We start from the raw sequence: 15999 nt of genomic DNA, 5'->3' as shown, positions 1-15999 counted from the left end.
AGACTATGTCCCCTGGTTCTGGACTTCCCCAACATCGGGAACATTCTTCCCACATCTAACCTGTCCAGTCCCATCAGAATCGTATACGTTTCTATGAGATCCCCTCTCATCCTTCTAAACTCCAGTGAATAAAGACCCAGTTGATCCAGTCTCTCCTCATATGTCAGTCCAGCCATCCCTGGAATCAGTCTGGTGAACCTTCGCTGCACTCCCTCAATAGCAAGAACGTCCTTCCTCAGATTAGGAGACCAAAACTGAACACAATATTCCAGGTGAGGCCTCACCAAGGCCCTGTACAACTGCACTAAGACCTCCCTGCTCCTATACTTAAATCCCCTAGCTATGAAGGCCAACATACCATTTTGCCTTCTTCACCGCCTGCTGTACCTGCATGCCAACTTTCAATGACTGATGAACCATGACACCCAGGTCTCGTTGCACCTCCCCTTTTCCTAATATGCCGCCATTCAGATAATATTCTGCCTTCATGTTTTTGCCCCCAAAATGGATAACCTCACATTTATCCACATTAAACTGCATCTGCCAAGCATTTGCCCACTCATCTAACCTGTCCAAGTTCACCCTGCAGCCTCTTAGCATCCTCCTCACAGCTCACATCGCCACCCAGTTTAGTGTCATCTGCAAACTTGGAGATATTACACTCAGTTCCTTCATCTAAATCGTTTATGTATATTGTAAAGAGCTGGGGTCCCAGCACTGAGCCCTGCGGCACTCCACTAGTCACTGCCTGCCTTTCTGAAAAGGACCCGTTTATCCCGACTCTGCTTCCTGTCTGCCAACCAGTTCTCTATCCACGTCAGTACATCACCCCCAATACCATGTGCTTTGATTTTGCACACCAATCTCTTATGCGGGACCTTGTCAAAAGCCTTTTGAAAGTCCAAATACACCACATCCACTGGTTCTCCCTTGTCCACTCTGCTCGTTACATCCTCAAAAAATTCCAGAAGATTCGTCAAGCATGATTTCCCTTTCATAAATCCATGCTGACTTGGACCGATCCTGTCACTACTTTCCAAATGCGCTGCTATTTCATCCTTAATGATTGATTCCAACATTTTCCCTACTACTGATGTCAGGCTAACTGGTCTATAATTACCCGTTTTCTCTCTCCCTTTTTAAAAAAGTGGTGTTACATTAGCTACCCTCCAGTCCATAGGAACTGATCCAGAGACGATAGACTGTTGGAAAATGATCACCAATGCATCCACTATTTCTAGGGCCACTTCCTTAAGTACTCTGAGATGCAGACTATCAGGCCCCAGGGATTTATCAGCCTTCAATCCCATCAATTTCCCTAACACAATTTCCCGCTTTATAAGGATATCCTTCAGTTCCTCCTTCTCACTAGACCCACTGTCCCCTAGTACATTCGGAAAGTTATTTGTGTCTTCCTTCGTGAAGACAGAACCAAAGTATTTGTTCAGTTAGTCTGCCATTTCTTTGTTCCCCATGATAAATTCACCTGAATCAGTCTGCAAGGGACCTACGTTTGTCTTCACTAATCTTTTTCTCTTCACGTATTTATAGAAACTTTTGCAGTCAGTTTTTATGTTCCCTGCAAGCTTCCTCTCATACTCTATTTTCCCCCCTCTTAATTAAACCCTTAGTCCTCCTCTGTTGAATTCTAAATTTCTCCCAGTCCTCAGGTTTGTTGCTTTTTCTAGCCAATTTATCTGCCTCTTCCTTGGTTTTAACACTATCCTTAATTTCCCTTGTTAGCCACGTTCCCTGTTTTATTTTTACTCCAGACAGGGATGTACAATTGCTGAAGTTCATCCATGTGATCTTTAAATGTTTGCCATTGCTTATCCACCGTCAACCCTGTAAGTATCCTTTGCCAGTCTATTCTAGCCAATTCACGCCTCATACCGTCGAAGTTACCTTTCCTTAAGTTCAGGACCCTAGTTTCCAAATTAACTGTGTCACTCTCCATCTTAATAAAGAATTCTACCATATTATGGTCACTCTTCCCCAAGGGGCCTTGCACAACAAGATTGCTAATTAGTCCCTTCTCATTACACATCACCCAGTCTAGGATGGCCAGCTCTCTAGTTGGTTCCTCGACATATTGGTCTAGAAAACCATCCCTAATACACTCCAGGAAATCCTCCTCCACCGCATTGCTACCAGTTTGGTTAGCCCAATCAATATGTAGATTACAGTCGCCCTTGATAACTGCTGTACCTTTATTGCACACATCCTTTATTTCTTGTTTAATGCTGCCCCCAACCTCACTACTACTGTTTGGTGGTCTGTACACAACTCCAACTAGCATTTTCTGCCCTTTGGTATTCTGGTGGCTAGCTCCTTAATCAAGACATAAGTATACATATATGCACACCGTAAATACTAAGTGCTGAATTCATTATAAAAAGTTTTTAATATCATATTTCATTACAGGATGTATATCTTTCCCTATAGAGTGTATGATTACAAGCACATGACAGTATGGAAAATAACAGCTAGTATAGAGTGTTGAGATAATGTAATAAATCACAAGTTCTAGGTTTAGTAACATAATATGTTGCTGCCTTGAAGCATGGGATGCAGTATAATGGTACTATAATGGGGATATGTATATGCTCGACAGTAGAATTCATATATATTAACACACTATGTAATCATTAAGTCTAAAAAAAAGTTCCATTAACTAACCAAGAAAAATTAAATGCTGTGAACATTTTTAAAATCAATTTGTCTTAAGCAAGTGCTTAGTTTAATAGCAAATGTATTTAGAAGCACATGCAGGCTATATTGAATATTTGAAACGACTTTTTCTTTTCTGTTTTCTAGGTCTGATGGTGTTGTTTTGCTGTCCACTGCGGTTGGCTTGCACATACTATCTGATTTGGTGTTTCTCCTACACTTTCTTCCCATCTAGTCTGTGGGGTTACGAGTGTTAAATCCATGTTTCATCCTTTCCCTTCACAGGGACAGGTTTGATGCAGCAGTTCAGCAAACAGAGCCCAAGAGTGATTCTTATCAAATGACAAAAAGACAGCCTCGTGCATGAAAACTGTAGAAGGATTGACCCTTTTGACCTAGCTAATGGACTGATATAGACTCCATTTCTGTTTAATTTTTCTGACAATTCTGGAGGTACCTTTATTTTTTATTTTGCGTTTCATTAACAGTTTTTCTCATTCGCAGGTATTTGCTTTTAGATATATATAATTTCTGACTTTTTTCCTGTTCTCCAAAATAACAGGTACAGAACATATTATTCCTCTGTTTCGATTGTGAGTTCTGGAGGATAAGATCTCTGTACTTAAATCGCTCATTAAAAGTTTGAGCACTTTTTTAATATATTCAGAAAAGTATTAATGATGTATTCAGAAAATTATTTTTCTCCATTTTGAACTTTTCACTTTAATAAAGTGAAACAAATTTGTTCAGTCTTATTCTCCACAATAACTGATAATTAGGATAAACCCAAGTTATTAATTGGAGAATTGTGTGAACAACAATAATTTATAAGACATTGGAGCATAGGAGCAATGGTCCTTTGAATCTCCTTCTCATGTCATATAAAGTCATGCCCCTTTTAGTCATCCTTTTTCATCCCTCCCCCACCACTAACCCCAGAAATACTCTGCAGCTCACTCCAGTTGGTGACAGCTGATCATTGTTTTCAAATTTAATTTTAGTGTTTTCTTTTCCTCTGCCTTTCGTTCAACAACCCAAGTTTAAAAAAAAATGTCCACTGGATTATGCATTGCATAAAATTCCAACAGGTATTGTCCAGCCTCTACAGCTCCGTGATTCGAAAATGCTTGGTGCTCCTCTAAACTGAAAGGACCATCTACTTTGGTACAAAGCAACAGACACATAGCTGCTCAGCCTACGCAGGGGCCATTGAGGCATCCTGCCACCGACAGACCCCCATCAACAGTCAAACTTGAATTAGTCTTCAGATATCATTTGTTCCTGAGTCAGACATAATGGAATTCTCCTTGAATCTGTTTTGCTGTACCAAGACAGATGTTGGTCCAGAGTCAGGGCATATAACCACAGAAGCTTTCGCTGCCCAGCTTATTAGTGTTTATACTGCTGTCGCCCACCTTCAAACCAGGTCAAGTGGAAGAAGTATACCTTCCTTATAACTTATCACTCAGTACCAGTCAGATTCTTCAATATTTACAGGTTTAATCATAAAATAAAACATGCCCCTCCTGGTCAGATTAGATACAGGCTGGCTTGTGGTTTGTAGCAATCAGCAAATGTTAAACTGCATTCGCCAGTGGGATAACACTATTAGGATCTTTGATAGCTTTTCTGTCAACCACCCTGAACTCCCCAATGAAGTAAAGGATACTGTCTTTGAAGCAAACACATTGACTCTCCTGTACGCCATTTTCTTAGCCACACTCTTAAAGTGAATCAAAGGGCTAAGAAGCTTATGCCAGTTATATGTTCCTGTAAAACTCTGGATCAACTTAATGCAAGTGTTCTACATTTCCATACACTAGCAGTGCGAGCCACGTAAAACAATTCTGTTATCACTCTCTTTGCAAGTTTCAACTCATGTCATCTTTGGATACTCCTTTCTGGGCATGCAAAGGCTTAGCATGCTATCTTTGGTGAGGCAGTAGATAAATCTCTCTTTTCTTTCCAAGATTGTTTTTACTAAACCCTGAATACAGAATCATACACTATTCACAGCATACTTCGGGCTGATTCTTTTATGCTTCATTGGGTGAAGAGGAATTTTAAGAATTATCCCTTCTAAATGATGTACTCCACTTTTGAAAATTAATCTAAATTCCTGGACTTGGGAGACATGCAATAGGCCCATGGCATTAAACAGATAATGGCACAATACCAGGTTCATTGAGTGGCGTTTTCTCACAAGATGATGAGCCAAATGCACACTTTTGCTACCTCAAATTAAAAAATGTCAGATCAGTGTGCTATTTGAAGTGTTGGAAATAGCCACAAGAACTACTGCCACAAACAATGTTTTTCATCGCAGCTCGTGCCTTTGCATCATTGGTTTCTCAATTGATCAAACTAATCTCTTGGAAATCTTTATATTGGTGACTCCTTACTTGGCACAAGAAATTCTGAAATGCTGTATAAAATACATCAACAATAATTCAAAGCCATTGCTGCAACCATGCTTAGGCCGAGGCAAATCAGTACACTTTGTTTCACATCATAATGGCCTAGGAATCCTTCCATTGTGGCATCAAACCTCCAAAAAAGATTCTCTTATCAGGGCACTGAATCCTAAAATTAGACCAGAAAAAAACTCTTGCCCTTTCATTTATCTCCATAAAAAGCTGTTGACTTTCTTCCAACTTCTCCTCTGAAGTTCCAACATGCAGCCAGTGATTAGATTTGAAGAATATCCATTTAAATGTTCCTGCATATTTCACAGTGTTGTTTCTTAAGTTGATTGCTGCAATCAACCCCAAACTGAGAATGATGCGGTTTAGGCAACATCTGCACATTGTTTCACACTTAACACAGTGGAGGAAGGAGGCTCTTCAAATTTCTTGTACCTATAAATTAAGGACACTACATGCCTGATTTTTGATCCAAGACATCTCAGCAAACTCCTCAACATGCAGATATTCAGGATGGTAATGCTTCCTGCCTAGATAACACGTTCATGAGAGAATACAGTCCACCTGCAGGATGTGCATTCCCCATGCAACTATATTACAAAAAGTTTCTCAGTTTCCTTTTTTCTTCAGACTCATGTTAGCTCCCAGGTTGCTTTACCAAATGTCTGTCTTTATTTTCAGCCTGCCTATATTGGATGTGATTAAACCTTTCACAATACCTTTCCAATTGAAAGTTCTCTCACAGTGGTTCCTTGCAGACTCTTGCTTTGTTACTTCTGTTACACATAGACCCAACTTGGCCACAGATGTACATAGGTGAAATTTGGAACATAGCATTGTATCAGGTTGCAACCTACAATCCACAACCCTTTCATATATCACTCTCCCTGGTGAGTTTGTTGTATGGTTGAGAGAGCCACTTTCAGGATGACTGGGCCTAGACATAATCTATTTTAAACAGGTTAATACCAGCATTAAAGCCAATTGGGAAATCTAGACTATGGACTCAGGAGGAATCAGCATAGCATATTAACAAACTGAAATAAAGAGGGGCTTGCTTGTCAGGGGCCCTATGGCTTTCCAATTGCTTCAATTATGAATGAACAATGGTCTGCTTTTACAACTGTTTGGGATCTTGGCCCTACGTAAGTCAATGAACTTTCATTTGAGACTCTGCACAAAAGTAGGCACAGGATTAAACAGTATCCATTCTGTATTCTGTTATATACCAGCTAAACATGTAAATACATAAAAGTAGCTTTAATAAACTCAATTTGCCACATGTGAAGATGCATGTTAAAATATTTTTGGTAGTTTATATCACTTGATGGCATTACAATTGAGAACAGTTCACACTGAAGCAATGAACAGTCATTATTGGTGCCACTGGATTAAGTTAAATTCAGTTTTTATCACTTGAAATTTCACAACTTTTTATAAATGTTTCAGGGATTGTATTCTACAATTCTATCTGTTTGTAATCAGGGCATCTGATTTATGATGTTTAGGGATCATATTCTGTGAATCAACATTTTCTCCTTGGAAAACAGTAAACCTGTAATTTTAGTTATAACCTCTAGAGTCAGTCCACAATCCACACCAGTATAGTCTGTGCTGGAAATGAAAATTTTATCAGTTTTATTTTTAATTATTTACCTGGAATGTGGTATAAACAGAATATATAATGAGGAACTGTGCCATACTGTACATGGTTTGGAACTGACAGCATGGCGTTGTGACTAAGCTATTGCGACATCAAATTATAAAGTGTTGGCCGTTTTGGTGCAGTGTATCTTGCGGGAGAACAAAGGTCTTAGCCATACTAATGACAGCTGCCACAAAGTTCCACCACCATCAAAATGAGTGCTCAATTATTAGGCAAAATAATTTTCAAAACATTCAAAATATCCTTCAGCACTTTCTGTGCTTTACCACCAGGCCATCAGCTTTGGTGAGTTGTGCTGTAGTTGACATAGTTACAATTCCTATCTAATTCTATATTAGGATATTGTTCATGTCGCTTCAAGTACAGCAAGGGCATATGCCTTGCATCCCTTATATCAGCACACCTTTCCTGAAATGTCATACTGTTTGGTGAAAAAAATCATAATGCAAAGTGAAGCAGTACATAAATTGGACACAGTACTTGAATGTTTAAAAGAAGGAAAGAAATTTTCCTGAGCTTACATTTTTGGGAAAACCAAAAATTACGGTTGATATATTAACTGAATACAGTGTGATATGTATTGCAACAACTTTTCATCCACATTCTAGTGGGTTTTAAGTACTTTTTAAATATTAGTGTAAAACCACATTCTTTCCCTACCCCAAAAGTGTATTGTGCATCTGTGCAAAATATTTTTTGTGGCCCATTCGTAAATGGTATCTGCTATACAAAAGTTGGTCCTGACAAGGCCCAGATGACCCTTTCATTTATCAGAACAGAAATTACACAAATGTGGTTCACTATTACTAAAGAAAGTAAATTATAGAAGAGGATTTTTCCATAATATCAACGGCATTTTTTTATAAGTGGTATTTTTGCACATAAGATTGCACTTTGAATACTAAACCCTGGCAAACAGCATGTTAAAACTCTATGAGCATTGAAGTTGCATTTGTGGGAACTATGTGATCCTATAGTTGAATCAATAATAGATACAAACAGTCGTTGGTAAATGTGGGCAGTTAGTGTTTTCTTATAAGTATTCATCCATTTTTTTAATATAAATTTGGACTGGGAAAAGTAGTTGTCCGTACTGAAGGTGAGAACAAACCCACAGCTAATTACAATTTAGGGAGGGTCAATAAAACCCTACAATTTTCTTGGATTAAACCCAACCCAAATCTAATTGAGGGAGGGGAGAGGATGAAATGTCAGTTATACTAGATTGTTATTTTGCACTGATGATTTGACTGTGATTTCTTGTGCCAATCATCAAATATCATGGTTTCATACTGAAAAATACATTTTAACATTTGTGAGAAACCTTTTGGGATAGAAAAACAGAAAGGAACTAGCATCAAAAATAAGCCATCATTACCAAACAAGCATCAAATGTATCCTAATACATTTTAAGTTTTACCTTATTAACATTAAATGGAATGTTACAACTGGATATGAAAATGATGGGAAAAGATATATTCCAGCAGAGTTGGAAGTTAAACAAAAAGAACAGGAAAAGGTCATTGAGCTTATCCAGCTCAGCCAACTTTCCTAACTTCTAGGTCCTCTTTCTGGACCTGAGATGATTCTAGCCCGTAGTTATTTTCCACTCCACTAAATTAGGAATCTCTTCAGTTCCTTTCTTGAAGATTGCTGTTAAATCAGCATTTACTGTGCTCGGTAATATTCTAGTCTATAATTTAACATCTGCTGAAGAAATTTCTATCAATTTCCACAGGTGATATGAATCAAGGTATTCAAAGCTCAATTTGGATGATGTGAAGATGGACTTGCTTGTTTTCATCATCCTTCATAGAGAAAGCTTTAAAACCTAGAAGGATTTCTTTACCAAATATTTCCATAGCCTAAAGCTCCTTTATAGCCAGCTGTGATACCTATTAATATGAAATGAAACACTGGAAACTTAGTAAAGAGTATGCTGCTTTTTAAACATTTCATGGCTGCTAAAAATGTGCTTTCAGTGCTCAAAGGGTTAAATCCAATGTGTTTTTGTAAATAGATTGAACTCAATTTGATTTTAAAGACCATTTGAACATGGCACATCTTCATGGAACAGTGATAGAATTCTACAAAAGTTTATACTATTCACATATGTGTATTAATATGGTTTCAAAAATGATATATTTGGTCACAGATTAATCTTGCATTTAGTTACCAGGTAAAATCCCTCTTCCCTCCAAACTCTTGCAAATTTGTCATTGATAATGGTGTACAGAACAGAACAATCATATGTCAATGCATTATTTTTTTTTAATTTGTAGGAAAAATGAGGGGAGGTAGACACTGAAGTTCCCCCCTCTGCACAAAAAATTTAAAGTGTAAACACCATTCATGAGGTATGAGTTGCATCTTTAAGGATAAAGGGACAATGGTTTCACTGTTAAGTGGCCAACAATATAAAACCTACAGATAGAAACTGCCATTTAATAAGGTTTAATCTTTAATGTTTAAAATCTGTATACTGTCGTAAACAGAAATAAAGCCCAAACTGATGAATAACTTTATAGGGCTGTGTATTTTCTAGATTCTAGAAGTTAGTAGTCAGAACCTAATGTGTGCATGTCCTTAAAAACTCCCAGAGCACATTTTGGGTCAGCCTAGCTTAGGGTGTGCAAACACCACATTGAGGTCAGCTTAGAATGAATGAACCAGCTTTTGTTTGAGGGATTTGTTGTATTCAAACTGACTCAAGGTCCTCCTTCCTGAAAAATTCATGTTTTGTGCAGTTCAGTCAGCTGAGACTTCAACACGTTGGTTTGTGAGTGACATGCAAAGAGGTAACCGAATGCAGGCTTCTGACTAAAGAACCTCAACTGAACTGTAACCAATTGTCTTTGTATTCTAGAAATTGTGAACTGGTTTTGAGCCATACAGATTTTTTCTATAAAAAGAATAATGCATGTTTTATAGGGAATTATTATTCTTTGTGAATCTAAAGGTGTATGTTGCATGTCTGATATAAATGATTACCTGTTTTCATCTTTATAGCCATTTTTGTTTCCATTGTACAGAACAGACAAACTTTGTGACTCCTCTCTAGTCAAGTTTAGCTAAATGCTACTTTTGATCTGTCATTGACAGTAAAAGCAGTAACTGCTCAATTTCTTTTCCATTTTGTATGTAGCAATGTTCAGAATATAAACTTGTTTGCACAATGTATATGTGAGTACTTTAAAATGGACCTTCTAGTAATTTGGGTACCGTACAATTTAAACAACATTCAACAGATACCAGCAATCATATCTGTTGTGATGAGAAGCTTGATAGGTTACTTCATGGTTTTACTGAAAATGTGTATAAGAATTAAATACTGCAGAATCTTACCCAATCATATGTAATCAGACTCTGAGGTACCCTGAACTTCAATGTCAGTTTGGATCTTTGAAAATAATTCACATAACCAAATCATATTTGACTTAGAGTTTAAAGCACTTTCTCATAATGAGTAGATAATGGCAACACCATATTGGGCACAAACTTCCCCTGCCACCATACTGTTATAGTTAAAGGTGTGTCTTTTGTTTCTCTAAGTAAAGATTCAGTTGCCTCAGAATGAAAGCAGTCATTTTGGAGACTTACCTGTACTGTGCCACAAGTCTTGCAGTGGAGAGACTGCTGCAATGTATGATTTTAACTTGCACCCAAAGTACTGAAGTCGTCACTTTGAATGCTGGCTGCCAACTTCTAATGAAGACATTTCTATTTTTCCTGTTTTTCTTAACAATCCCCTATTCAGGAGGCTAGCTGATACTGATACGTAATGAGCCACTGAAAGGTGGAGAACAACAGTGGGACTGCCTCATTTTTTTTCTCCTGCCCCATTCTCCGTGTAAGGGAGACTTTTAATCTAGCTCAGATTGGGAACCCGTCATGTGTAATAGTTGCAAATTCAGGCTTCAACATTTAATGAAACAAGTAAATACAATGCTTTCTGCCAAGAGGCAGACCCCTTGGGAAGACTCAACTTGGCTTAACAAAAGCAAAGTTTGTCTGTAAACAAGGAAACAAATGGGGAAACTGCTGAAGTGTAACTGCCATTGATCTATCAATCTGCTTTGTGACAAAATGTAGATAGCAACTAAGTAAAACAATCTGTTACTGACAAATTCTGGGTGGTTTCTCTAATGCTGGATTAAAGAGTTTCAATCTGATGACACAATCTTGTTCTTGGTAGCGGCTTAGAAATTTGGAATTTTCATCTATTTATTTTCTATGTAATACCTGTAGTTCAGTTACACATTGTTGAACATAAAACTACTGTTCTCCCCGAATAAAATAAAACAAAATTACTGTTAATGGTCTGTCATTTTTGTGCTAAATATTTTTAGGTAGTAGAATAATAGGAAATGGTAGCAAGCAAATTGCCCAAATTGTGTTTGTTGATGATGAGGTCAGCTTTAAAGTAAATAAGCCAATTTTATTAAGTTGAAACTAACCCAAGCCCATCTTTTCTAGGAAACTGTTTGGGCAATTTTAAATTGACTCCAGAATGTTAGGTCCAGCTGCTGGTATTGTTTATAATATCAATCCTAACCCAACTGACTGGAAATCTGAAATAAAAACAGATAATGCTGGAAATACTCAGCAGGTCAAACAGTATCTGTGGCGAGAGTAGTTTCAGGACTGCTTTCTTGCTCTTTTTCGTTTCATTGCTTTAAACGACAGATTAAGCACACTCAGTTGTAGTAATGGCAGGATCAGGTCTTTATTAAAACTTCATACGACATAAAAACCAGTATGAAAGTTACTGAGACATACACTCCACAAAACCAGTGCATGCTCCCTGCTTGTGAGACACACATGTTCTGTTTTCCAGTGTCTCCTCTTGAGACACAAACCAATTCTAGTGTCTGCCTTCTCTCGAGACTCGCACGTTCCATTTTTCAGTGTGTCTGTTAAAACATTCTTTTCCAAAATCAGGTCTTTAAACTCTATATACCATATATACTATTAATAAATCATGGTACATCAAAAGTCCATACAAATACTAAAAAACTGACAATGTAAACTAAACAACCAGCTACCCAACATCCTGAAATCAAGTCTTATTGCTGCAATCAACTCATACCTTGTGTATTCCACCCCACCCGAAACTATGTGATCTCCTGGAAGAGGCAAAAAAAAAATTAAAAACCCGAGGCCAATTTGAGGGGGGAAATCTGGGAAACTCTTCTGACCCATCGAAGCAATCGAAACGAGTCCAGAAGATCACTCTGGCCATTAAATTCCCTGCAGTGCCTACCTTCTGTAAGAGGTGATCTCCGTCACAGCCAGAAACATAGAAAATAGGTGCAGGAGTAGGCCATTCGGCCCTTCGAGCCTGCACCGCCATTCAATGAGTTCATGGCTGAACATGCAACTTCAGTACCCCATTCCTGCTTTCTCACCATACCCTTTGATCCCCCTAGTAGTAAGGACTACATCTAACTCCTTTTTGAATATATTTAGTGAATTGGCCTTAACAACTTTCTGTGGTAGAGAATTCCACAGGTTCACCACTCTGGGTGAAGAAGTTTCTCCTCATCTCGGTCCTAAATGGCTTACCCCTTATCCTTAGACTGTGACCCCTGGTTCTGGACTTCCCCAACATTAATAAGAATTAGGAACAGGAGTAGGCCATCTAGCCCCTCGAGCCTGCTCCGCCACCCAACAAGATCACGGCTGATCTGGCCGTGGACTCAGCTCCACTTACCCGCCCGCTGCCCATAACCCTTAATTCCCTTATTGGTTAAAAATCTATCTTGTGATTTGAATATATTCAATGAGCTAGCCTCAACTGCTTCCTTGGGCAGAGAATTCCACAGATTCACAACCCTCTGGGAGAAGAAATTCCTTCTCAACTAAACAAATCCAGCTTTCGCTTGAAGGAATTCAGTGAGTCTGCATCCACCACATGAAATGGCAGTTTGTTCCAAAGGTCCACTGTTCTCTGTGAAAAGAACCACCTCCTGATGTCTAACCTAGATCTAGCCTTATACAACTTAAATGTGTCCCCCCTGGTTCTGCCTAACCTATTTAATTGAAAGAAACTCTCAGCTGGAACACGCTATTCCCTTCATTATCTTATAAACTTCAATCATATCCGTCCCTCTTAAATCTATGGTGCTCTAAGGTAAAGAGTCCCAACTCTTTTAGCCTAGCTTGATAACTAAGGTGCTTTAGACTTGGAATTAGTCTAGTGGCCCTCTTCTGCACCCTTTCCAGAGCCTCAATATCACCCACCATGTGAGGAGACCAAAACTGGACACAGTGTTCCAAGTGTGGCCTGACCAAAGGTCATGTACAAGGACAAAACAGTACGCCTCGTCATATACTCAATTGTCCTATGGATACACCCCAACACCCTATTTGCTCTAGCTAGTGCTGCACGGCATTGCTCGTGTACCTTTAAGGATGTATATAGTAGAATGCCCAAATCTCTTTCTACCTCCACCATGCCTTTCCCTGGAGGGTATATGAATGTTGAGGATTTGCCCTGCCCACATGCATAACACTGCACTTATCTTGGAGGTGTCAGCCTTTGGGATGAGACGTTAAACCGAGGCCCCATCTGCCCTCTCAGGTGGACGTAAAAGATCCCATGGCAGTATTTCGAAGAAGAGCAGGGGAATTACCCAGGTATTTGTCCCTCAACCAACATAAAAAAACATACATCATTTTTCAGTATTGAGCCCAATCTCCCAACACATAATTGCCTCTTCTACACGAGACTCTTCTACAGCTCTAGCACTTTCTTGGTATCATTTGCAAATTGTGCCACCAACCCCTTGCCATGGATTTTACTATAACACAGGTGAGCAAATTGACAAATTCGAATGACTTTCCTGTGGAGACCTCCACAGCTTTGATCTAAACTTCATTTTGCAATCCATGGTCATCAGAAAATCTGCTTGAACTTTTAACCCAGCATGTGTCATCTCAGACTGCGCCGAAGCAAGGTATTCGGTAAATACGGGTTTTCGCTTCCATATTCCCCCAATTCTTTTCTTTGTCTCTGCCAGATCTTATCTATGTAATGCTACAATGTACTGTAATATCAAGTAATCATGGGCTTAAAAGATTTCTCCAGCTCTCCTTACCATTATCCATCTTATGGATAGTCTTGCTAAGCATCATCATCATAGGCAGTCCCTCAGAATCGAGGAGGACTTGCTTGCACTCCCAAAGTGAGTTATTTGATGGCTGAACAGTCCGATACGAGAGCCACAAACCCTGTTACAGGTGGGACAGACATTCATCGAGGGAAGGGGTCGGTAGGGCTGGTTTGCCGTGCGCTCCTTCCGCTGCCTGCGCCTGGCCTCTTCATGCTCCTTGCGTCGAGACTCAAAGAGCTCAATGCCCTCCCAGATGGACTTTCTCCACCTCGGACAGTCTGTGGCCAGGGTCTCCCAGGTGTCAGTGGTGATGTCGCACTTTACCAGGGAGACTTTGAGGGTGTCCTTATTACGTTTTCGCTGTCCTCCTTTGGCTCGTTTACCATGAAGGAGCTCCGCATAAAGCATTTGCTTAGGGAGCCTCGTGTCTGGCATGTGTACTATGTGGCCTGCCCAGCAAAGCTGAACGAGTATGGTCAGTGCTTCAATACTGGGGATGTTAGCCTGGTCGAGGACACTGATGTTGGTGCGCCTGTCCTCCCAGGAGATTTGCAGGATCTTGCGGAGACATCGTTGGTGATATATCTCCAGCGACTTGAGGTGTCTTCTGAACATCGTCCATGCCTCAGACCCATACAGGAGGGCGGGTATTACTACAGCCCTGTAGACCATAAGTTTGGTGGTAGATTTGAGGGCCTGGTCTTCAAACACTCTTTACCGCAGGCGGCCGAAGGCTGCGCTGGCGCACTGGAGGCGATGCTGAATCTCCACATCAATGTCTGCCTTTGTTGATAAGAGGCTCCCGAGATATGGGAAATGGTCCACGTGGATCTTGATGATTGGAGGGCAGTGCTGTGCGGCGATGACAGGCTGGTGAAGGACCATTGTCTTACGGATGTTAACCGTAAGGCCCATGCTTTCATATGCCTCAATGAATGCATTGACTATACCCTGGAGTTCAGCCTCTGAATGTGCACAGACGCAGGCATCATCCACATACTGCAGCTCAATGAGGTTGGGGTGACCTTGGACCTGGCCTGGAGGTGGGTAGGTTAAACAGCTTCCCACTGGTTTTGTAGTTTAGTTCCACTCCAGCAGGGAGCTTGTTGATTGTGAGGTGGAGCATGGCGGCGAGGAAAATTGAGAAGTGGGTTGGAGCGATAACGCAACCCTGTTTGACCCTGGTCCGGATGTGGATTGGGTATGTAATGGATCCGTTGGTAAGGATCACGGCCTGCCTGTCATCGTGAAGCAGGCGAAGGATGTTGGCAAACTTTGGGGGCATCCGAAACTGAGGAGGATGCTCCAATAACCCTCACGGTTGACAGTGTCAAAGGCTTTTGTAAGATCGAAAAAGGCCATGTATAAGGGCTGGCGCTGCTCCCTGCATTTTTTCTGCAACTGGCGCGCTGCAAAGATCATGTCTGTTGTGCCCCGTAGGGGACGAAATCCGCATTGTAATTCCAGGAGGAGCTCCTCGGCCACAGGGAGAAGACGATTGAAGAGAATTCGAGCGACAACTTTCCCACTGGCTGATAACAGGGAAATTCCCCTGTAGTTGCCGCAGGCGGACTTGTCCTCCTTTTTAAAAATGGTCACTTGCTAAGTATAATTTCCCACTAGCTTTCAGTCATCCCAATGTCATTTTGATTTCCACCCTGAATTTTAGAAGTCAAATCTTATATCGCAACTTATTTTTCATTTCAGTCCCTCTGATAGTTTCCAGTACGTTTAACTCTATATTGTTTAATTAAAAGTCAGTTTATATCAATGCTTGAACAAAATTTGACGCTCCTGAGCCACATTAACCATTTCCTGTCGTGCTGTTGTCAAGTACCTGAACATGTCTGAGACCCATTCTTCAGTGCATCTTCACCATGCATTTCCGCATGCTAGTTGCCTCATACGTAACATCACATTTGCACATCCCAATATCATAACATACTTGACATCAGATACAAGCCATTCCTAGACTTTTCAGTTATCTTATCACAAGATCGGAGGTTTTCTTTCCCTGCATGGTCCCAATGTTTAGGGCAGTGGCCAGGCTATCAAATACATTTTCCTTATTGTTCAGACAAAGACACAAACACCTCCAAGAGAAACCTTTCAATCAGTGACTCTC

General features: G+C 40.1%; 1 protein-coding gene across 13 annotated transcripts in view; it reads left to right on the top strand.

Annotated features, from left to right (window-relative positions):
• tmem269 (transmembrane protein 269) overlaps positions 1-11069 on the top strand; it is a 199267-nt gene extending 188198 nt beyond the window's left edge. For 12 of the 13 annotated variants that reach the window (XM_070860093.1, XM_070860096.1, XM_070860090.1 and 9 more), the window contains one exon: positions 2818-3331. In XM_070860093.1, coding sequence (XP_070716194.1) covers positions 2818-2927 — 110 coding nt within the window. In that variant the 3' untranslated portion in view covers positions 2928-3331. Of the gene's footprint in view, positions 1-2817; positions 3332-8497 lie in introns of those variants that run through there. The other variant, XR_011587616.1, reaches the window with a different exon arrangement.
• The last annotated feature ends 4930 nt before the right edge of the window (positions 11070-15999 follow it).

The sequence above is a fragment of the Pristiophorus japonicus genome, chromosome 18, assembly GCF_044704955.1.
Source record: "Pristiophorus japonicus isolate sPriJap1 chromosome 18, sPriJap1.hap1, whole genome shotgun sequence".
In the NCBI taxonomy this organism is placed as follows: Eukaryota; Metazoa; Chordata; class Chondrichthyes; family Pristiophoridae; genus Pristiophorus; species Pristiophorus japonicus.
The sequence above is the reverse complement of the archived record's forward strand: the minus strand, read 5'-3'. Positions and strand labels throughout refer to the sequence as shown.